The sequence below is a fragment of the Xyrauchen texanus genome, chromosome 9 (genome assembly GCF_025860055.1).
Source record: "Xyrauchen texanus isolate HMW12.3.18 chromosome 9, RBS_HiC_50CHRs, whole genome shotgun sequence".
In the NCBI taxonomy this organism is placed as follows: Eukaryota; Metazoa; Chordata; class Actinopteri; order Cypriniformes; family Catostomidae; genus Xyrauchen; species Xyrauchen texanus.
The window spans coordinates 33,896,528-33,916,428 of record NC_068284.1 but is presented as its reverse complement, the minus strand read 5'-3'; the positions used below and the strand labels follow the sequence as shown (position 1 = coordinate 33,916,428).

Genomic DNA, 19,901 nt, shown 5'->3' with positions numbered 1-19,901 from the left:
CCAGGGTGATACAAATTTGAAATATTTTTCAAATCTAATTTAAAACATGTGCCAAGTTCGTTGACAAGTAATTTTTCAGTTCATGTTGTTTTTAAACATTTTGGAAAAACATTTATTGCATTTAAAAAAAAATAAAAAATAAAGAAACTTAATTACTTTAAAAATGTCACATGGTGTAACCATCAAGTAAAAGGTATTAAAATAGTTTCCTTGCACCTTGAGTACTTGAGTGTTTGCAACTTAATCATTCATTTCAAAAACCTTATAATAATAAGTATAAATATACTCATGCCAACATTTATTTTTTTCAATAATTTTAGCTTTTAATGAGACTTTGCATTTTTCTTTACAGTTTCTGGATGGTTGAACCACAAGACATTTTTTTAGTTTAAGCCCCAGAACAAATGTCAAAATGACTTTGAACACGGTCATTGAAAACATCATCACAGAAGAGGTGTATTCAATTCATTGTTGTATTTGAATTGCACTTGTAATGCATTTTTGTATAATTTATTAGATGTGGACAAAAATATGTCACATCATTGACCCAAAAATAAAAGTACTTAATCTTGTCTGCAATATTTATTTAACTTCAAAATTACTTTTTTCAGTGACACCACATACATGCACACTGACAGAATATGCTAGTTCTGTCAGGCAATCTGAAACATTTATTTTCATTTTTATGTTCAACCTAGGAACTAAATTCCAGGACAAAATTATCACCTCATCAAGCTAATCTCATTTGAGATTTTTATTGATCTAAATCCAGTTTATTGGTGGTTTAAGACGGGGTTGTGGTCTACTGACAACATGTCAAATCCATCAAAACCGTAATCGAGTTAATAAACTAACAATGTAGATAACCACAATTATTTAAAACTAATAATGACTAATGATCAATCGTTAATCATGTTTTACCGACTTAAATACGATGTAATAGCTATACGTTATAACAACATTTGACTATAATGTGAAATTAGTGATATTAACACACCACCTATAGAGGAAACGCTGACTGAATATTTCGATCGCAGAGAAATTACTGACTAACACTGACGGAAACGGAATTTCCGAGCATGAATATGAAGGCAAAAAATTTGCGATCACAGGCCAAAAATCAGCGCGTGCTAATGCTGAAAACGCGCTTTCTTCTATTCCACGAACGTTAAACGAAGCGCAAAAGCAATCTGGCCAAAATTAACTCGGACCAAAAAACTAAAATTGAATTACCTCGAAATAAAATGACAATTCTGTGTGGTCTGCTTTACCAAGGCTGAGACTGACCATGACCGCAGACGTTTCGTTTCCTCAAAATGTTGTTCCAGCAAACACTGACAAAAAAATATATATTTTTGCCCCAGAGGGACAGTCACACTTTTACACCCGCAAGGACACCACGACTCTGTCCCCGCCTCTATCCGTCTCTCCCCTCTCCTCCTCCAGCAAAAGCTGCGCTGTGCGTTCGTGGTGCGACCAGGAGACCATCATTATGACTACAGAAATGATGTCCAACATCATACAACAAGCTCATCTGGGATATTAAAGATTGTGAAATGAGCGAAATGACAGCGAGTCATTTTCCAAGCCATAAGTAGACTGAAACCTGACCTTTATTGCTTTACATATTAAACATCTGAGACATAATGTTGAGCTGTCCTCTGGTCGGTGATTTGTTAAATCCTCAGCCTGAGCTTGCACCACGACGATTCGTCTCGTATCTGTGAATCTGGGTATGTTTAAACACTCGCTACCGTGCATATAAACGTCCGTTTTAAATAGCATATCAAAACAAATATTTCAAACAGACATACGCTACATCTTCCTAAATTATCTGCTAAATAACAGCACCTAAACCGGTTTTCTCATCTTAAAAATGGGCTCGTACAACCAGAGTTAGCAGTGAGGCTAGCAGCGCAGGGGTGAACGTTTAAATCCTTTAGCACTCGCTAACCGGGCTTTTCCGAGCCCGAAATAAACCTCACACACATACTAAAAATAACCAACAGCGTTTTAAAAACAACCAGAGCCTCTGTTGAACTACATAATAAACGAACATGGTGAATAGATAGAAATATTGACGTGTTTTTAAAGGGACTTGCCTCAGGATGATCGCTCCGGGTCCGCTGTCTCTCTCTTACTTGGTCTGTCTGACCGTCAACAACACACGCACAGACTGAAACCCTTCAGACAGCGCGAGCGTCACAGCGAGAGAGCGCACGAGCAGAGCGGATGTAGCGCGGGCGTGTCTCTGTCTGTTTGCCGACCTCCTCAGTGTCTTGGTGAAATTCTGACTTGTTTAACTTTAGTTATAAAAGCAGAAGTATGTATGTTTATCGTTTTTAATGTGCCATGAGTGATTAAACGGCTAAATATATGTCCCTGTCTCAGTCTAGTCTTTTAGGTGTTACATATGACGAATGGATTGCAGTTTTGTTAAATATTGGGTTTCGATATAAGGGAGATTCGTCGTCTATGTCTAGGTTAGACTAAATTAGGTAGGTTAGTCTAAATTAGTCTCCTGGGACATTTTATAAAATGGGGTCACTTTATGTTGTATTTGTTAAATATGAATCACTCTAGCTCGAAGGGGTCGGAGAAGAGTAAATGGAAAGTGAAATGTTATTAAAGGAATATTTCGGGTTTATTACAAGTTAAGCTCAATTGACAGCATTTGTGGCATAATGTTGATCACCACAAAAATTATTTCACCTTGCCCCTCCTTTTCTTTAAAAAAATAAAATAAAATCTGGATTCCAGTGAGGCACTTTCAATAAAGCCAATGTTTTAATTTAAAAATACTCACTATTTCAAACGTATAGCCACAAGACGTGAACAATATGCATGTTAACATGATTTTATTATGATAAAATTGCTTGCTAACCTTTTCTGTGTTAAGTTATATCCAATTTTACAACATCGTTGCCATGACGACGTGACGCAGTAAAACCTAAGATGTGAAAAATTATGATTGAAACTTTACAGTTCAAATAATACATGAGTTTTAACAGAACAATTTGTGTAAGTTTGTTTATAAAATGATATGCTTTGGACAGACATGACGCCATACAAGTTTTGGACGTGTGAATGCGAGCTTTGCGCATTTTGCTAGTTTTAATACTTTTCATATCATAAACCGGTAAGGTTTGATACACACTGATCCTTACCTGTTCTAGGGAGACAATGTGTCAAAGAGTCAATTTGGCCGGAGAAGTGACGGAGAATTCAGCGTGAATTGCTGAACGTGTCGGGAATGCTGGCAAAGTTTGTTGCTGACTTGGAGGATCTTGCTGTAATACATCAATCGATCACTGCCATGGAGATAAAATTCACTGATATGTGGAATTTTGGCAATTCAGGGCAAGACCCTTGAGTCGGGGGACAAGCAGGGAAGCTTTTGGCTAGATATTGTAACCCGCACACACACACACACACACACAAGACGAGACAGTCACAATGTGAGTAAACACTGCTCTTTTATTAAACAGCAGGCGAAGGTACAGTGGGGAAAATCCAGAGGGGGAATCGTCGAGGAAGCGTAGGGTCAAAAGCAGGGAATCAAAGTAGAGTAAAGGGGCAAATCCGGGAGAGAGTGGTCAACGATAGCGGGAGGTCGAAGCCGGGAAACAGGATAAGAAGAACGAGTAACACTAAACACGGGAGCTAGGGGAATACTAGAGCTGGCAAGCTAAGGGGTAACAATCACAAGGGAGTTCTGAACTAGACGGGACTAGCGGGGGGCAAAGACACGGGAAACTAAATACAATAACCAACAGGAGTGAGACGAATGTGCTGTGGTATTTATAGAGGCGAGTGCAGGTGTAAACAATGATGTGGTGATTGAGACGAGTGCAGGTGTATATAATGTTCTGGCGATTGGGAGCGGGCATGTGAGCCCGAGGGGGGAGATAGTGTACGAGCATGTGAGCTCGTAGGAGCAAAAACGAGCGTGCAAGCTCGAGCGAGCAAAACGAGCGTGGAAGCCCAAGGGAGCAAAACGAGCGAGGAAGCCCGAGGGAGCAAAATGAGCGAGGAAGCTCGAGGGGGCGGAGCGAGGGAGCGGGGTTCGTGACAGATATATAAAGAAGAGAAAGTCTTTTTGTATCATTCCCTCAGTGAAATATGCTGGTGGTGAAAATTTTTACCTCCGCCATTGATATTAATAATGCTTTTAAAGAATTCTATCTTTATCTTTATAGTTCCACATTTTCTTTTACTGATGAAGATATTATAAACTTTGTGGAACCATTATAACTTCCTAAACTGATGACTGAGCAAATAAATGATTCTTAGATAAACTTGGAGGCGCTTGGCAAGGTAATTAAGGCCATACCTACAGGCAAGGTTCCCTGGGCTAGATGGCTTTGCCGCTGAATTTTTTAGATCTTATGCTACAGAAGTTTATACAGAATCTTTAAAGAATGGAAAGCCCGGATCAGTCTGATTCTTAAAAAAGACAAAGATCCAAGTGAGTGTAAGAGTTACTGTCCAATTTTCCTAATCTAGACGTAAAGATATTGTCAAAAAGTCTGGCTAACTTCTATCTCTTCTAAATATAGATCAGGTGGGGGTTATTCGGGGCCACAGCCCTTCTGTTAGGCATTTCATCCATATTATGTGGTCAGTTGCGAATGACCAGACTCCGCTCGCTGCCATCTCACTTGACACCGAAAAGGCATTTGATATGGTAGAATGGGATTATCTTTTTAAGATTTTTTAAACATACGGGTTCGGGAATTCTTTTATTGGATGGATTTAATTACTTTATAGACACCAGGTACCGGCAGTACAAACAAATTGATTAATTTAAAATTATTTCACTCCTAAGGGGGCACCCGCCAGGGTTGCCCTCTTTCCCCATTATTGTTCTATCTTGTCCTGGTACCATTATCAGTTGCAATAAGAAGGGAAAATGACTTTCCAGGGGCAGGCAGGAGGTGCTTTACGCAGATGATATTTTATCATTCCTCTTTGACCCCATTTGATCTATGCCTTGCCTCCATAGAATTATTCATTCCTTTTCTAAGTTCTCAGGATACAGAGTCAACTGGTCTAAACCCGAAGCTTTGGCTCTGACAGCGTACTGCCCAGTAACGGCTTTCCAGCCAGATGCATTCCAGTGGCCCAAACAGGGCATTAAGTATTTGGTCATTTTATTCCCAGCAAATTTGTCTGATTTAGTTAAGAGTTAATTTTGACCCTGTAACAAAGTCTTTAGTTCGGGCAATAGAGGAGTCAGGAGACAACGAAGCAAGTTCAAGGTCAGTTCCTTTTATTACCAATTTCTTTCTCAGTAATGATGGTAACGTCATTATCAGTCAGTTTAAACAACAATGCAGCATACTCTGGCTGCTGTGCTCTCGGGTCACTCTTTGTTTTATTATTATGCATTTGGTCTCAGACATTTGGCTCATTGGTTGCTTCCACCTGAGAGAGCCCTTCCCTGGTTTTGTATTGATCAGGAAGTTCTTGCCCCTATTTCGGCTTTGCAAAGCCTTTCTATTAAACTAACTGGAGAAGTTACGTTACACCCAACTGGCTCACAAAATTGTCCAGAGTGTTTAATTAAAAAAAACGTCAAGTCTGCATCTTTTTGCATTTTTTGGGATGTGTCAGGATCTAAGAATTTTGGTAGAAGATTCAGAGTTTTATGTGTGACGTTTTGAGCATGCAAATTTCATTTTACCCCACACTCTGTATTTTGGGTGATGGGGCGGTCATAAATTTGGGGGATAAACATTCTGACCAGCATTATGATTGGCTGGCCAATTATTTTAAGGGATGGAAGTCGGATGGAGCGCCCTCATTTCTGGAGTGGTGTGCGGAGATGGGGAAGGCCTCCTTCAGCATATCGTGGTGGCATTTTGCGGCCGGTCCATCAGGAAAAGTCCCAGTTCTCCCTATGGCCAGTCTGCCCCTACCTCGATGTTTGCTTTTTTCTTTAAAGAAAAAGAGGGAAAATTTGATTGAGCTTAACTTGTATTGAATCCTGAATATTTCTTTAAAGCTACTTCCATGAACTAATATTGTTCCTACGGTCATGGAAAAACTTTTTTTAAAGTATTTTTAAAATTTTTTTTTTAAAGTCCTGGAAAAGACATGGAAATTAATTAACTTATTGTCATGTATTTTGGTGAAAAATGAAGGGCTACGTCTATAAATGTTTTAGAATAATGACACAGGCTGTGTGAAATCAAATCAGATATGTTACCTAGAATTAAATTCCTTCAATCTTACACATCAAATGCCATATTTTTCTGTATGCATGATCAATGCCTTGCCAAAGACATACCAAAAACATTTAGAGCAAAAGGTCCTTCAAATTAAAGGGAGTATTTTGAAGCAAAGGTTACGTCAACAGGTTTTTCATCTTCAGAACCGTACACATGGGTGCTTTAAAATAATACAATCTGTATGATGTTTGACTTGAACTAATTATACACCACCCAGACATGTTTATAGACATTAGTTTGAGTAATGCTTGGATAAATGTTGTGGGTTCATTTTGCCAAGGACATTAAGTAATAGCACTAGAACAATTCTGTGGCTGAGTAATAGCTTGGAGCCCATCCATCAGTTTGCTCTATCCATGGGGCTTCCACCATAAAATGTGCTTCTTTATTTCAATGAACCTATGATAGGGTGCTGGGATCACATTTGGACCTGTATCATCTCTGTTTGAGCCATTTGTTAGGTGTCATTTAAATGTTAAATGGGAGAGGCAGAGCTATGAGGGCCTTTCACAAACACCAATTTCATTAACACTTTTAAAGTCCTCTCCACCACACTGACCCAGGTCATATTCAGGTTTTTGAAGATTTAAATTGTTTTGATGTGCTTAGAGGTGTTGTGTTTTTGTTTAGACTGAGTGCTCCCACAAAATAGCAAGGAGTTAAATTGACACAAAGAAAAATCTAAAATTTTTAAAGCTCAGAGTAGTGTTGTGCATTTGTCAGAAAATCTAAAAGACCAAAAATTCGAGCTGAAATCAGCTTTTTGGATTTTATTTGTATTTCTAAAAGGAATTTGATTCTCATGTAACCTCTCAGAAAATGTACTGTTCCGATTTGACTCCAAAATCAAAAGAAACAAACAAGAAATTATATATTACCTACACAAGATGAAGCCTATTTTTAGGACCATTACATTTTTTATGTTGTGACAATTTTCATGACTTATAATTATATTTTATCCCCCCCGCCAATTGCCACAAAAAAAAAGATGTACATCTCATACTGCAATGTGAAAAAAAATGTATTTAAATCGTATTTAAAAGTATTTATACATTATAGTACTCCCTTGGTACTGCTTTTCATTCTTGCTAATTTTAAAAGGGTCATGAAATGTAGAATAACATTTTCCTTGATATTTAGACATAAATATCATAACTGTACCATAAAAACATACTGTCATTTTCAGAACTGAAAATTTCCTCCCGTCTAATAAGAGCATTTATAGTGACCACCCTGCTGAAACATCTCATTTTTAAACCTGTCTGTTTGTGACGTAAAGAAACATAGCTCATTTGCATTTAAGCCCCACAGCATGTGTGGTGCTTGTGCAGGCCAAGTGTGGCTTACTAACTATTTGTGAACACCAAAGGGGACCCATCTGAATCGTGTATCATTAGTTCATTTCATATTCGATTAGGAATTCAAAATCGGTAAACCAAAAAAACACTTGTTATTTAATTATTATTTGTTTACAAAACCAATATTAAAAAACTATTTATGACTTGTTTTCGTAATTTCAATTTAATGCTGAAGTTAAAAATAGGGAATTGGAAAAATAGCCATTGGACAATCCACTGTGCATTTTGATTATTTGATTTCACTAATATATGGCTTGAATATTTGATTTGTACATATGGGTGGACCTGAAACGCCCCTTTCTTCTGATTGGTCAACCTGCTCATGCTATGGAGTGGTGGTGGAGTAGTGGTCTAGCACATAACTGGTAATCTGGTAATCAGAAGGACGCTGGTTCGAGCCCCACAGCCACCACCATTGTGTCATTGAGCAAGGCACTTAACTCCAGGTTGCTCCCGGGGGAATTGTCCCTGTAATAAGTGCTCTGTAAGTCGCTTTGGATAAAAGCGTCTGCCAAATGCTTAAATGTAAATGTATTACCTGCAGGCTTTGATTTGAACACTTATAGTCATATTGTGCTGGTTGGTTATACAAAACAGTTTCTATCAGATCGAGTTGACTCTTATATCACCAGTCACCAGAGGTTTGATGTGTCGATGAGCAAGCCAGTTTCGGTGCTGTTTCCACCATTCACTGCAGAGAGCAAGGTCAGCAGATGAATTATGAAAGCAGGTGCACCCACACACAGTGATCTATGCCTGAACACTGAACACTAGCACATTGATTTTTTTTTCTAGAGGGTAATAACATCATCCCAGTATTGTGTGGAGTAATTTAAAATTAATATGGGTAATTACTCTCCAATAGCTGAGAGTTCATTTAAAGCTTGTCATAAAGCTGTTTGCATGCAGGAGAATGAAGGATCACGAAATGCCAGGAAAAATGGATTAAGCTCAGATGGACCACACAGTTAGTCAGGCTGTCTCCATTACAGACTAAAGGACTAAGCCTTAAGCACCATCAAGAGGGCATGGCTTCAGAAAAAATCTATATTGAAATGCATCATCAGACAGCCAGACAAACAAACACTCATCATCAGCAAGACAAGTACAACAAGTACAGCAGAGTCTTGTACTACCTGATCTGAAAAGGAGTTTCAGGATGTTTAAGCAGATCAAAAGGCAACACACCTGGCTCCCTCCCTAAAGACTCTTTAAGAGTTGCTGATGTATGGTGTCTAAATACCATAATATAGACAACAAAAGTCCAGACATGCAATGTGCCATGCATTGCGAATCCTACCAATAAAAGCTGATATTTAAAAAGGATCGTGACTAGAATGTATCTTTCATCACTGTTCTCCACCACCAACCAAACAAGGTTACACATCTCTACTTTAGAGGGCAACTTGGCTCTGTCTTCCATTGGGAATAGTTTGCCCTGCTCTCCTGAGACAGAGGACACAGACAATGTCACAGAGCACAGCCTGATGCAGAAAACATTCACATTCACTGGCCCTCATGGATTTAGAGTAATGGGCAAATTTATACAAGGTGAGGCATCATGAGATGAGGTCCTCAACCATCCGGCCAATGAGATGCTGCTCCACAAAAAGCCATGTTACACATATGTTTATTTAAATCACAGAATGTAGAGGTACATTTTTTAAATGTTAAGGCTGAAATCAGATTATGCTTTGAAGCCACCAGAGTCAATTCTAATAGTTCACATCAAAGTATGAGCATTACAAGTTTAATTTCTTGTTTACATATCAGCCAAAACGATTATTATTTGATGCACGCAGTCATAAACTTCACTGACTCTTACCTGGAAATAGAATGTGTTTTGAGCTCAATTTGTTTAGTGTACAGATTGTCATGTGACTTGTAAGATTAGTAGTAACATTAGCTATGAAACAAGATATGCTGTCTAAAAAAATGAACTAACTTGAGATGACATACGTTCCCTTTCCTTAATCACTGATCGGTGTGGACCAATAGCCTGATGACCAGAGGTGTATGGCAACAAAGTACAAATACTTCACTGTGTGTACTAAAGTTTTTGGCGTATTTGTACTTTTCTCTTTATCCGATTTGCGAACAAATCATGTTAGTCAAATCTTATGATCAATTTCATTATTTTGATTGCTAAAATCGGTTCGTAAAGCAGTTTGATTGATGAATTTTTTGAATTGATTCAGAATACGAAAAGTTACTCCCAAAGAAATTAATAGTAATTTGTAAACTTAGATATAAAATCATGAGAAATTATATGAAATGAAGATACCATTCTTATTAGTAACCTTATGAAAGCTGTTTTATTCTACATGGAGAGGGTCCCCTCTTGGGGGCTGCCATTTTAGAATCACATGACCAGCCAAACACTACTTGCTTAGACTCAGCAACCACCTTGATATTGGAAACGTTCACTCTTGGATTAAATTAATCATGGCTGACTGTGTATAGTGAATTTCTACAATGGCATTTGCAACTAAAAACCATTGATTTTGAATGCTGCTGCATCCACAAAGCTAGGTGTCACTGTAGTTTAAAAATCACACAAAAGCAAGTGTTACTGTGTGCACCTTTAAAATTGAACAATTCTTGAACTTTTTGTCAAAACTTGATTTCATTGCATTCTATCATTTAAATTTGTAAAACTGAAGTTTACTTAATCCATTTGAGTTGGGACTACATGAATACTTTTTGTGGTGGGAATGTAGAATTGATGAAACCGGGCAGGGGATTATCATTTCCCAGCATGCTTTGCATGGGACTCAATAGGGAGAGAAAATTCTAAAATAACTATTTACCACAAAACAACTGAAGTATGAAGATTGACAAAACACAAGACAGAGTACAGAACAAAAGATTATTTCCTCTCGTTTTTTTATTTAACAGATGTCTCACCAAATAATAATATATGCACAAATGTTTCTAAGAACAGTCATTCGTTTATGCATTCCTTTGGGACAGAAAATTAATTAACAAGCAACAAGAGTTAAAGTCAGATGGGAACTGTCTAATCACGACAAATCAGAAATTGCTTTCACATTTGAATGTGGAATGAGAGCTTTCCTTAAATACTTTAATTAGGTGTTAACAAAAAAGGAGGTACAGTTTATTACAGTCCATTGGTAGTGTTTTCAATGTGCATATTATACAAAGAATAAAACAAAACAATTTCGAGGTCCACCATAGCCCCCTGATGCTTCTTTAAAACATATTAGAACAGCTTTTTTTTTCTGGGTATGCATTAAGGGCTTCAAGCGATATAGTCATTTCTAACACCAGACTGCTAACGAGCTCCTCACAGCTCAGAACCGGTGCGAACATCTGTGAAAATATAAGCGCAATGATATCTGCATGGAATAAGAGAGGGCATTGTTGTGTATGAATGTTAATTTGTGTTTAAGTATTTCAGAATTTGGTCATTAGTGTCAAAGATTCTTCTGTTGGAACATAAAAAATGTGTCCAGACATGATCGGTTTTCAAAATACACCACCAAAGAGCTGGGTGCAACAGAGGGCCGTGAAGGGTAAACATAATCCACGGCCTCCTAGTACGCCATGTCTGACTGGGAATCCCCCCAAGGGACTAAAAGAAAAAAAAAAGCTTCTCTGTGATTGTACTGAGAAACAATGAACACGCGTCCACTGACGCTCAATTTGTTCCATGTACAAAAAGAAAAACATCACACAAATGGAATATCATAAACAGAAAGGCAATATATATCACAATTTACCACAAAAAGCAAGAGATAAAAGTAAAAAGAAAAGGTGAGGAAAACTTAATTCATGCAGCAGTTTAAGTGTAAAAACATACCTCTACCTAATATGGAAACCATTGACAGAAACATGCTTTGCTTTAGTGTCTTGTTTTTGGTCCGGTGTTCAAACAAGCTGTTGGATTTTATGTCTATTCTACAATCATTCCCATCCTGGCCCTGTCTATACAGAATCCATTCACAGTTTGTCAGTATTTACAACATTGTCCATTAGTGTTCCTGGGCTCCCTGCTCCATTCTCACAAGTTTGATACATACTGATATTTTCAAACCCTAATCATCTTTAAACAATTCTTAATATTGAGATTTGTTTTTTGGAAAACTATGATTCAATACACTGTGCACATACTATATAGATAATTTTCTTAAATAAAAAAAAATTATAAAACGTATTACGTTGTTTTTCTTCCTTAATCTACACTTATTGAAGAAGAAAAGTTGAGCAGGAAATCAGAAAAAAAATTCAAGATTAAATGTAATCTGATATAAAGTTTAAAATGGCTTACTATATATGCGCAATGGTTTTCCTTTAATATGTACAAATAAAATGTATATCAAAACATCATCAGTGGAGTAGCCAGCAGATGCATCCTGTGTACCATCACAGTCATTCTCTTCAGTAACCTAAAATTGACCTTCCAACTATGTTGCTCATTGCGCAAAGGGGCTGATAAATTTCCTTTTATCAGTGCAGATTTACATGATACAAAAATAATCAAGAAAAAATAGACTTAAGGACTAGTGGTTACAAATGGCAGAAAGTGAAAGAGGTTTGGCAAATTTAATGCTTCAACTGGTCCCAACAAAATGACGTCAGGTTGTTCCTTTCATTTGTTTGTTTGCGACCATGCAACAATGGAAAAAAGGCAGCTTTGAGACGCATGTAACAGCGTCAGATGGGGCGTTCACACACACTCCTCCGCAGACATCAGCAGAGGGTTGATGTACTCAAACCCTTCAAACTCAGACTGGTCGATCTTCTTTACAACATCACTGAGAAAGACAAAAAGATAATCAATCAGTCTTAACTGTTATAAGCAGCAGAACAGCCTGGCAGATATAAGGAATAGTTCATCCATAAATTAAGATTCTTTCATCATTTAATCACTACTCGTGTTTTTCCAAACCCATATGACTTTACATCCATGGAACACAAATGGAAATGTCAGGCAGAATGTAAGCCTCAGTCACCTTGCACTGCATCTTTTATTCCACACAATGAAAGGGAATGGTGACTGAGGCTGTAATTCTGCCTTTTCTCCTTCTGTGTTCCAACGAATAAAGTCATACATGTTTGGAACAACATGAGGGTGAGAAATTATGAAAGAATTTTCCTTTTTGGATGAACTATTCCTTTTAGTCACTATGGCTTTCATTTGTACATTTCATTTCACAGAACTACAGTGTGTCATCAGACATTGTAAATTTGAAGATACTTCCTTGCGCATTTGATTATGATAAAACCAGCATTACTGTGGAAAAGATCTAAAGCAGATTAATGGCGCTTCAGGTCTGATTAAGAAAGCCTGGGGCATGACACAGACATACACACATGAACAGACACTCACTCATCGTCAGGCGTGAGCTGAATGGGCTCATTGGTGAACTGGGCATCAAAGTTATCCAGCCCAAACTCGCCAGAAATATTGGGCTTGAAGGGTGGAACTACTTGCTTTTGCTCCATCTGAAATGGAGATGACATGTTTCAAATAACGACACTGATATCACAAATCAGCGCCACCTAGATGTCATGTGGTACAAATATTAATATGAATATAAAATTCTTTAAAATAGCAATTATATAGACGAATATCAAATTAAACTGTACAGTTTATTTTGTTGGTTTAATACCACAGTTTGAAAGATTTTCAAAAGAATTAAAGAAATATTTGATATTTGTAAAATATCTGGAGTGAACAGAAGAAGAATTACATTCTTTCAAAGTAAAAAAAGAGTATATGTTTACAAGCTATTCATTATAGGATTGTAAACATATACAATATTATTTATGAATAATTTGAGCCTTTTTTTTTTTTATTTGGGGCAATTTCTGATACAAATGAGACACATTTTTGCCAATTAGTACATGGAGATCTTTTATATTCGAATGGGACAAATTGCAGGCGGTGGTCCAAAAATGCTCCAGAGTTGAAGAGGTTCATTTTTTAAAACCCTTTCAATTAATTCATTTTCAAAAATTAAATGTCAAAATTAAAACAAACAAAAAAAATATTAAATTATTAGTTTTTTCACACCTTGTTCTCTCGCAAAAAGCCAAAAGACAACATTTAATCTTCACCCAGCAAGGACTCAAAGATCTTTCTTGGGCTTGTTCAGTATTGTTTTTGGCTTGACATTCTCAACCTCACTGTGTGGGAACTTGCTGGAAGGCCTCAGAAATCACACCAGGATTCGCTCCCCCTGCAGGCTGCCTTGGATGCTACAGGCTGTCTGTAAAGATAACTTGTGTAACCTGAACTCCCTCTGTCTGTGTGCTCGCCCAGACCAAACTGGGACAAGAGGTCAATACTGTGTTCATCTGAGTCTCAACCTCATTTAAACCAGCCTTACACATGAGAGTTCACTCTCACAACGCTCTGACTTAAAAATAAAAAGATGACACCTCTCACCTTAATTATATAACTGGCCTTACAAGCGACACTGTTCGTTTTATGGCACAACTCTGAACCAAAATTAAATAAATAATTTTGGAATTTCTAATTTGCCTGAAATTTGATAGGAATTAAAAAATGAAACTGTAAAAATATAAGAGACAGCGAATTATGCTTTTATAAAGTCATTTAAACCTTAATACTAATTAGAGTAATAATTTGATACAGAGGTTCCTTAAACAATAGTTGTGGTAACATTTTTCACGTTAAATTACATGAAAGGACAGTTTCTCAGGGTCATTAATGCCACTAAATAGTTCTTTAGGCTCCAGTCAGACCCCTGTTTTGTTTCACTATCATCAGGCTAAAGCAAATGACTCATGCTTCTGCTGCAGTCTCATGTCAAAATATACAATAAGTCAGATAAAGGAAGGACAGATAGGGGTGACTCACAAGATCCCAGTCTACATTTCTGAAAAAAGGATGGGCCATGATGTCTGCAAAGCCTGTCTGAGGATGACATCCTAGGCGTTCCTTTGGCTCCTACAAAAAATAGTAGTGATACAGAAAAAGTAAAGGGAAAGAAGCCACAGTGTGAGAAGAAATAAAGTAAGGAATAAAAAGTTACAAAAAATAGACATTGAAAAACAGAGCAAAAAGAGGAGCAGCGAGGAAGTTAAAAAGAGGGGGAGAAAGTGAGAGAGAAATAGAGTGATTATCACAGCACTTTAACAGGTCTGTGTGACAAAACGCAATTAACATTGATCTGTCTGGTCTGATCCCACTTTACCTTGTTGAGGAATCCCTTCAGAACACTAGCAGCTTTAACTGATAGCGATCTGGGAATTCTGATCTGCTTTTCCAAAATGACTGCAGACAAAGAGCAGGAGACATATCATGAGAACTACAAAGAAAACATACAGCTAGTTGAAATATCTATGCATTAGTCATATACCTTGGAAAAGGTAATCTTCTGTGTTTTGGTCAGGGTTATCAGAGCTGCCGACTATGTCAAAGGGTGACCTCCCAGCCATCATCTCAAACATAAGGACACCCAGTGCCCACCAATCTACACTAAAACCTGCATTAAAATCACAAAGTTCCACATTAATCTTTTTGAGGCTTTGAAATGAACAGCTTACTATTGACACAAAAAAACCACAAGAGGTAAAACCTCATGCATTGTGCACTAATAGCAATGACTGGATTAGTGCACACTAGAGCACAATTGTCTACAGATGGTCTTTGTGAAGAGGATTCGTGTGTGAATTGTGCTTACCATAGTCTTCTCCTCTCAGAATCTCAGGGGCGATATAATTAGGGGTTCCGCAGAAAGTGCTGGTTGTGTCTCCGGGTCTCAATCCCTCCTACACAAGAGATGAATATTGTAACAAGAGAAAGCCTTAGGCACACAATACAACCCATATACACTCACCGAGCACTTTACTAGGAACACTACAGTCTTAATAATGTGCCCGACGTGGTCTTCTGTTGTTGTATGTGGCCCATCTGCCTCAAAGATCGATGTGTTGTGCATTCTGAGATGGTATTCCGCTCACTAGTCAAGTCATTACTATTTGTATAGCTTTTTTCACAGCACATATTATTTCAAAGCAGCTTTACAGAAATGTATGCTTTAACAGAAAAATAAGCTATAATATCTGTAATGCCTTAGAGTCATCATTTTGCAGTTTGATAAAAAACATGATTTTAAGCGAGTAAAGACGCTGACTACCACCCCTGGAATCGTGAGTTCTAATCCAGGGCATGTTGAGTGACCTAAGCCAGGTCTCCTAAGCAACGAAATTGGCCCGGTTGCTAGGGAGGGTAGCCACATGGGGTAACTTCCTCGTGGTCGCTGTAATGTGGTTCTCGCTCTCGGTGGGGCACATGGTGAGTTGAGCGTGGATGCCACGGAGAACAACGTGAAGCCTCCACATGCGCAATGTCTCCGTGGTAACGCACTCAACAAGCCACATGATAAGATGCACGGTTTGACGGTCTCAGATGAAGAGGCAACTGAGATTCATCCTCTGTCACCCACATTGAGGTGAGTCACTACACCACCACACAAGAATTTAGAGCGCACTGGGGATTGGGAATTCGAAATTAAGAGAAAAGGGGGGAAAGACAAAACAAAACATGATTTTAAATCTTGCCTCAAAACAAACAAAAAAATAAGTAAATAATATTTATGTTTAGACCCCCAGTGAGAAGGCTAGGCCATTCTCCGTTGAGCTCTCTCATCAACATGGTGTTTCCATCTGCAGAACTGTCGCTCATTGGATGTTTTTGGCACCATTCTGAGTAAATTCTAGAGACTGTTGTGGGTGAAAATCCCAGGAGATCAGCAGTTACAGAAAAACTCAAACCAGTATAGTATATAGGCTATAGCTACTCTTAATCTCTTGAGTGCTCATCAGGACATAAAAGATAGGTGGTATAAATTTGATACCAGCAAAGAGGGTTCTTCCCATAAGTTAAAAATAACATTGTTACACAGTCATCAGGGAAACCCTAAACTAGTTGATGGAAAAAGGAAATTAGTTTGTAGAGATTGCACTCACAAACAGAAATTTCTAGACAATCTTATATTTTAGAGATGAGCATAAATATACAAATGTATCTTCACTAACGAAACTATATGATTTCTTGATTTTTATTACCTTCTATGATTTCTCCAGGCCTGAAAATTAAAAATGTTATATTCTCTAATATTTCCAGGTTTGACCATTGGAAAACCGCAAATATAAAAAGAATAAAAACATCCATAGCAAATGCACTTTTAAAAATAACACACAAACAGTCTCACCTTGCACATGCCATAATCAGTAAGTTTGATGTGTCCCTCTGACTCCAGCAGCACATTGTCCAGTTTCAGGTCCCTATAGATGATGCCGCGTTCGTGGAGGTAGTTCAAGGCAAGGCTGATCTCTGCTGAGTAAAATCTGCCAGCAGGGAGAACAAGAAAAACTACCTCATTTGTGATTCTGTTCCTGTGGTAACAGGAGCTGTGCGTGTCATTCAGAATCCATTCAAAGATTCAAGCTGTTCATTAACACTGAACCATGTTACACACCTGGCATGCTCTTCCGGAAGTTTTCTCTGTCGCTGCATATGGAACATTAGATCCCCTCCATTCACATACTCGATTACAAAGAATAGCCTGTGAAAGAAAATGATCATCAACCCTCATCCCAAGATTTCACACTGATATTTAACTGCACACAAATTCGATTTAATTTTCAAATCTGATCTTTAGGATTGACTGTCTGTAATGTGATCTGTATGCTTAAACAGTGGAGACAATTTCCAGACATCTCGTTGCAACTATGAACTCATCCTCTATGAAGGTGCTTGAGAGAACATAAGCAATATTTTACACATTAATCCATAAACGGTCCAAAAATGCTCACTCAATCACTACATAGTGAATTTCACATAGACCACTTTAAGATGAACGAGTGAGCTAATTGAAACCAACTTCTTAAAATCTGATCCTTCCGACTTAAACACAATTTCAAAAAAATAAATAAAATAGATTTGAATGGATGTGGTTTGTATTGGGTTTGTAAATATCAGATTTCATGCTTTTTCTTTTACTGTTCAGACTAGGGCTGGGCGATCTGACGATATATATTGTGGCGAAGATATAAAGTTCATCGATAGAGATTTTGCTATATTGTGTATATCGCGATATGTAAATATCCAAGTGCAAAGCGTGGGCAGGGCTTCACATGAGACTGAGAGAATTTAAGAAACATGGAAATGGTTTTAATGGCATTCCAAAATTATTGGTGTCCACCCAAGGAAATTCAATGACATTCATCTCGCATTTGGGACTTCATAAGCTCTTAATGTGCTTCTTATCCGACACGCACATCTACACTGTGTATGTGTTTCACATGCCCCATCTCTGAAACACGCAAGAGAGCCGAGCGTAGCAGGCTTCCAGATGTTTACAGGACAGCACACAGATCACTAACACTAATCAATAATAAGGGTTTTTTGACCCAGGAAAAACCCTGAAAAACATCTCCACAGAACGGGACGACTCCTAAACAAGTCAAGAAAATAAAGAGCTTGTTATTTAAACAGGTTTGACATTTGTGGTGTAGGTTCACAAAAGCCAACACAGAACATTTTTATCTACAAACTGTCGCATGATGATAATCACTCGCAATACAAGCAATTTGTTTTACCTCCTCAAATAATAAGCTAAAAAATGGGCTCTGCATTGATTTGGTCAAAACTGTTACTTATGCATCATTTTCTTTGTTGCATTACTTTGGGAAGATCTTGAGGAAATGTCATAATAATAATATTGGTCAACAACATATCAGACTGAAATGTGGCACAATGTGAGATGTAGCGTTATGGTAAGAATCATTTCAAACCAAGTTGTGTGTTTTGTTTTTACTTGGACTATTGTCATGTTCAAAAATAAAGAGAAGGAGATTAAGAGCAAGAATTTAATTCACTGACTAGATTGTCCAAAATAGGCAGTACAACATGTTAATTTAATATAAGTGATAGAAGATTATGGTCATGTCGCCCACCCATAGTTCATTCTACAAAAAAAAAAAAAAAAGTCAGGTCAAATACACCAAAAACAAATTAATGCTGCCTGTCTGAACAAAGCTATATTGGCAGGTACATTTGCAATCAACTACTGCTTCATTTTAATCAGTATACAGAAACATTATATCAACAGAATAAGTATTAATTTATATGAGGGTCATTTGTCGTTTCTAAAAAATCAGCAGGGACTAACCTGCTCTCGGTCTGGAAGCAGGAGTGAAGTCCAACTAGGAAGGGATGGTTGGAGGCCTGCTCAAACACATGCTTCTCTGTTTGGACCCAGTCAATATCCTTAAAAACGAGGAGGAGAACAAACAAAATTAAACAGTCATTGAAAAACAGAGCATCCATTCTGTCAGTAGGGGAAACATTTGGAAGGACACTCTGGACTGTATTGAGGGGTTCACAATGCTGAAAACTGATAGAGGTTTTGAGGACGGGGGCACCAAGGAGCAGTGCCTGGATGTGATGAGACTCACAATGAAGATACTGAGAGAAAAATTAGGACCTTTTATTGACAGACTCATAAAAATAGCTCTGACCATGAGACTCACTTAATGTAGCACTGCGGGGCCAGTAGAGCACAGCTGCCATTACTGACCATTGGCAGCAGCTGTCAATTCATCACGCCAGACTTAAGTGCCTCTAATGAACGTTAAATGCCTACTTTATCAACATCTGGTCATTTGTATGTGTGTACTTCAACACATCATTGCAGTCATCATTAGAGTCCTTGGCAGCTCTATGCTTGAATTATTTTGTAATGTCAAGTCTAAAATAACTCAAATTATTGAGCTTTTCAATGACAAGCACAAATTAAGTGTCAGGAGAAACACTTATAATTGTGAAGGGCCGTAAGCACTGTTGATATGTGATGCACACTGGGCCTTTTTCATGAATCACAAGCAGAACAAATTTCTGTGTAAAAATTTTTGTTCAGAAATGTTCTCATTGAACTGAATGTGTCAATATACATATTAGGGCTAGGTGGTAGGATGATGTAATATGATATTGACGATATCTGACAAATATACAGATTCCAACTGACAGACAATGATCAACAGTATTAGTAAATTACAAAACCATGGAGCCAAGTCACCAAATATATTAAATAGCAGCACAGCTGCACAGGGTATGAAATTAGCATACGGCAAATACGGGTGGACTTTATCATGCGGATGGCATGTAATTTTGCTTATCTACCTGCCACTGTGGCAAGCTAACTGTAAAACGTCTCAAAATTACACATTACAAGAAATGCTGTTAGACACAATGACACGCTTTAAGAAAAACACATTATTATATTTTGAAGAACAGATGAAAGAAAAGCCA

At 37.8% G+C, this 19,901-nt stretch overlaps 1 protein-coding gene across 1 annotated transcript in view; it reads right to left on the bottom strand.

Moving 5' to 3' along the window:
- Positions 1-10,470: 10,470 nt before the first annotated feature.
- The window catches only part of LOC127649291 (protein kinase C iota type), a 30,029-nt gene continuing 20,598 nt past the window's right edge, over positions 10,471-19,901 (bottom strand). Inside the window, exons 10-18 of the mRNA XM_052134335.1 lie at positions 18,763-18,860; positions 17,068-17,154; positions 16,801-16,936; positions 15,268-15,355; positions 14,944-15,069; positions 14,779-14,858; positions 14,442-14,531; positions 12,945-13,060; positions 10,471-12,369 (exon numbers count right to left, since the gene is read on the bottom strand). Of these exons, the coding sequence (XP_051990295.1) occupies positions 12,282-12,369; positions 12,945-13,060; positions 14,442-14,531; positions 14,779-14,858; positions 14,944-15,069; positions 15,268-15,355; positions 16,801-16,936; positions 17,068-17,154; positions 18,763-18,860 (909 nt within the window). The 3' untranslated portion in view covers positions 10,471-12,281. The remainder of the gene's footprint in view (positions 12,370-12,944; positions 13,061-14,441; positions 14,532-14,778; positions 14,859-14,943; positions 15,070-15,267; positions 15,356-16,800; positions 16,937-17,067; positions 17,155-18,762; positions 18,861-19,901) is intronic.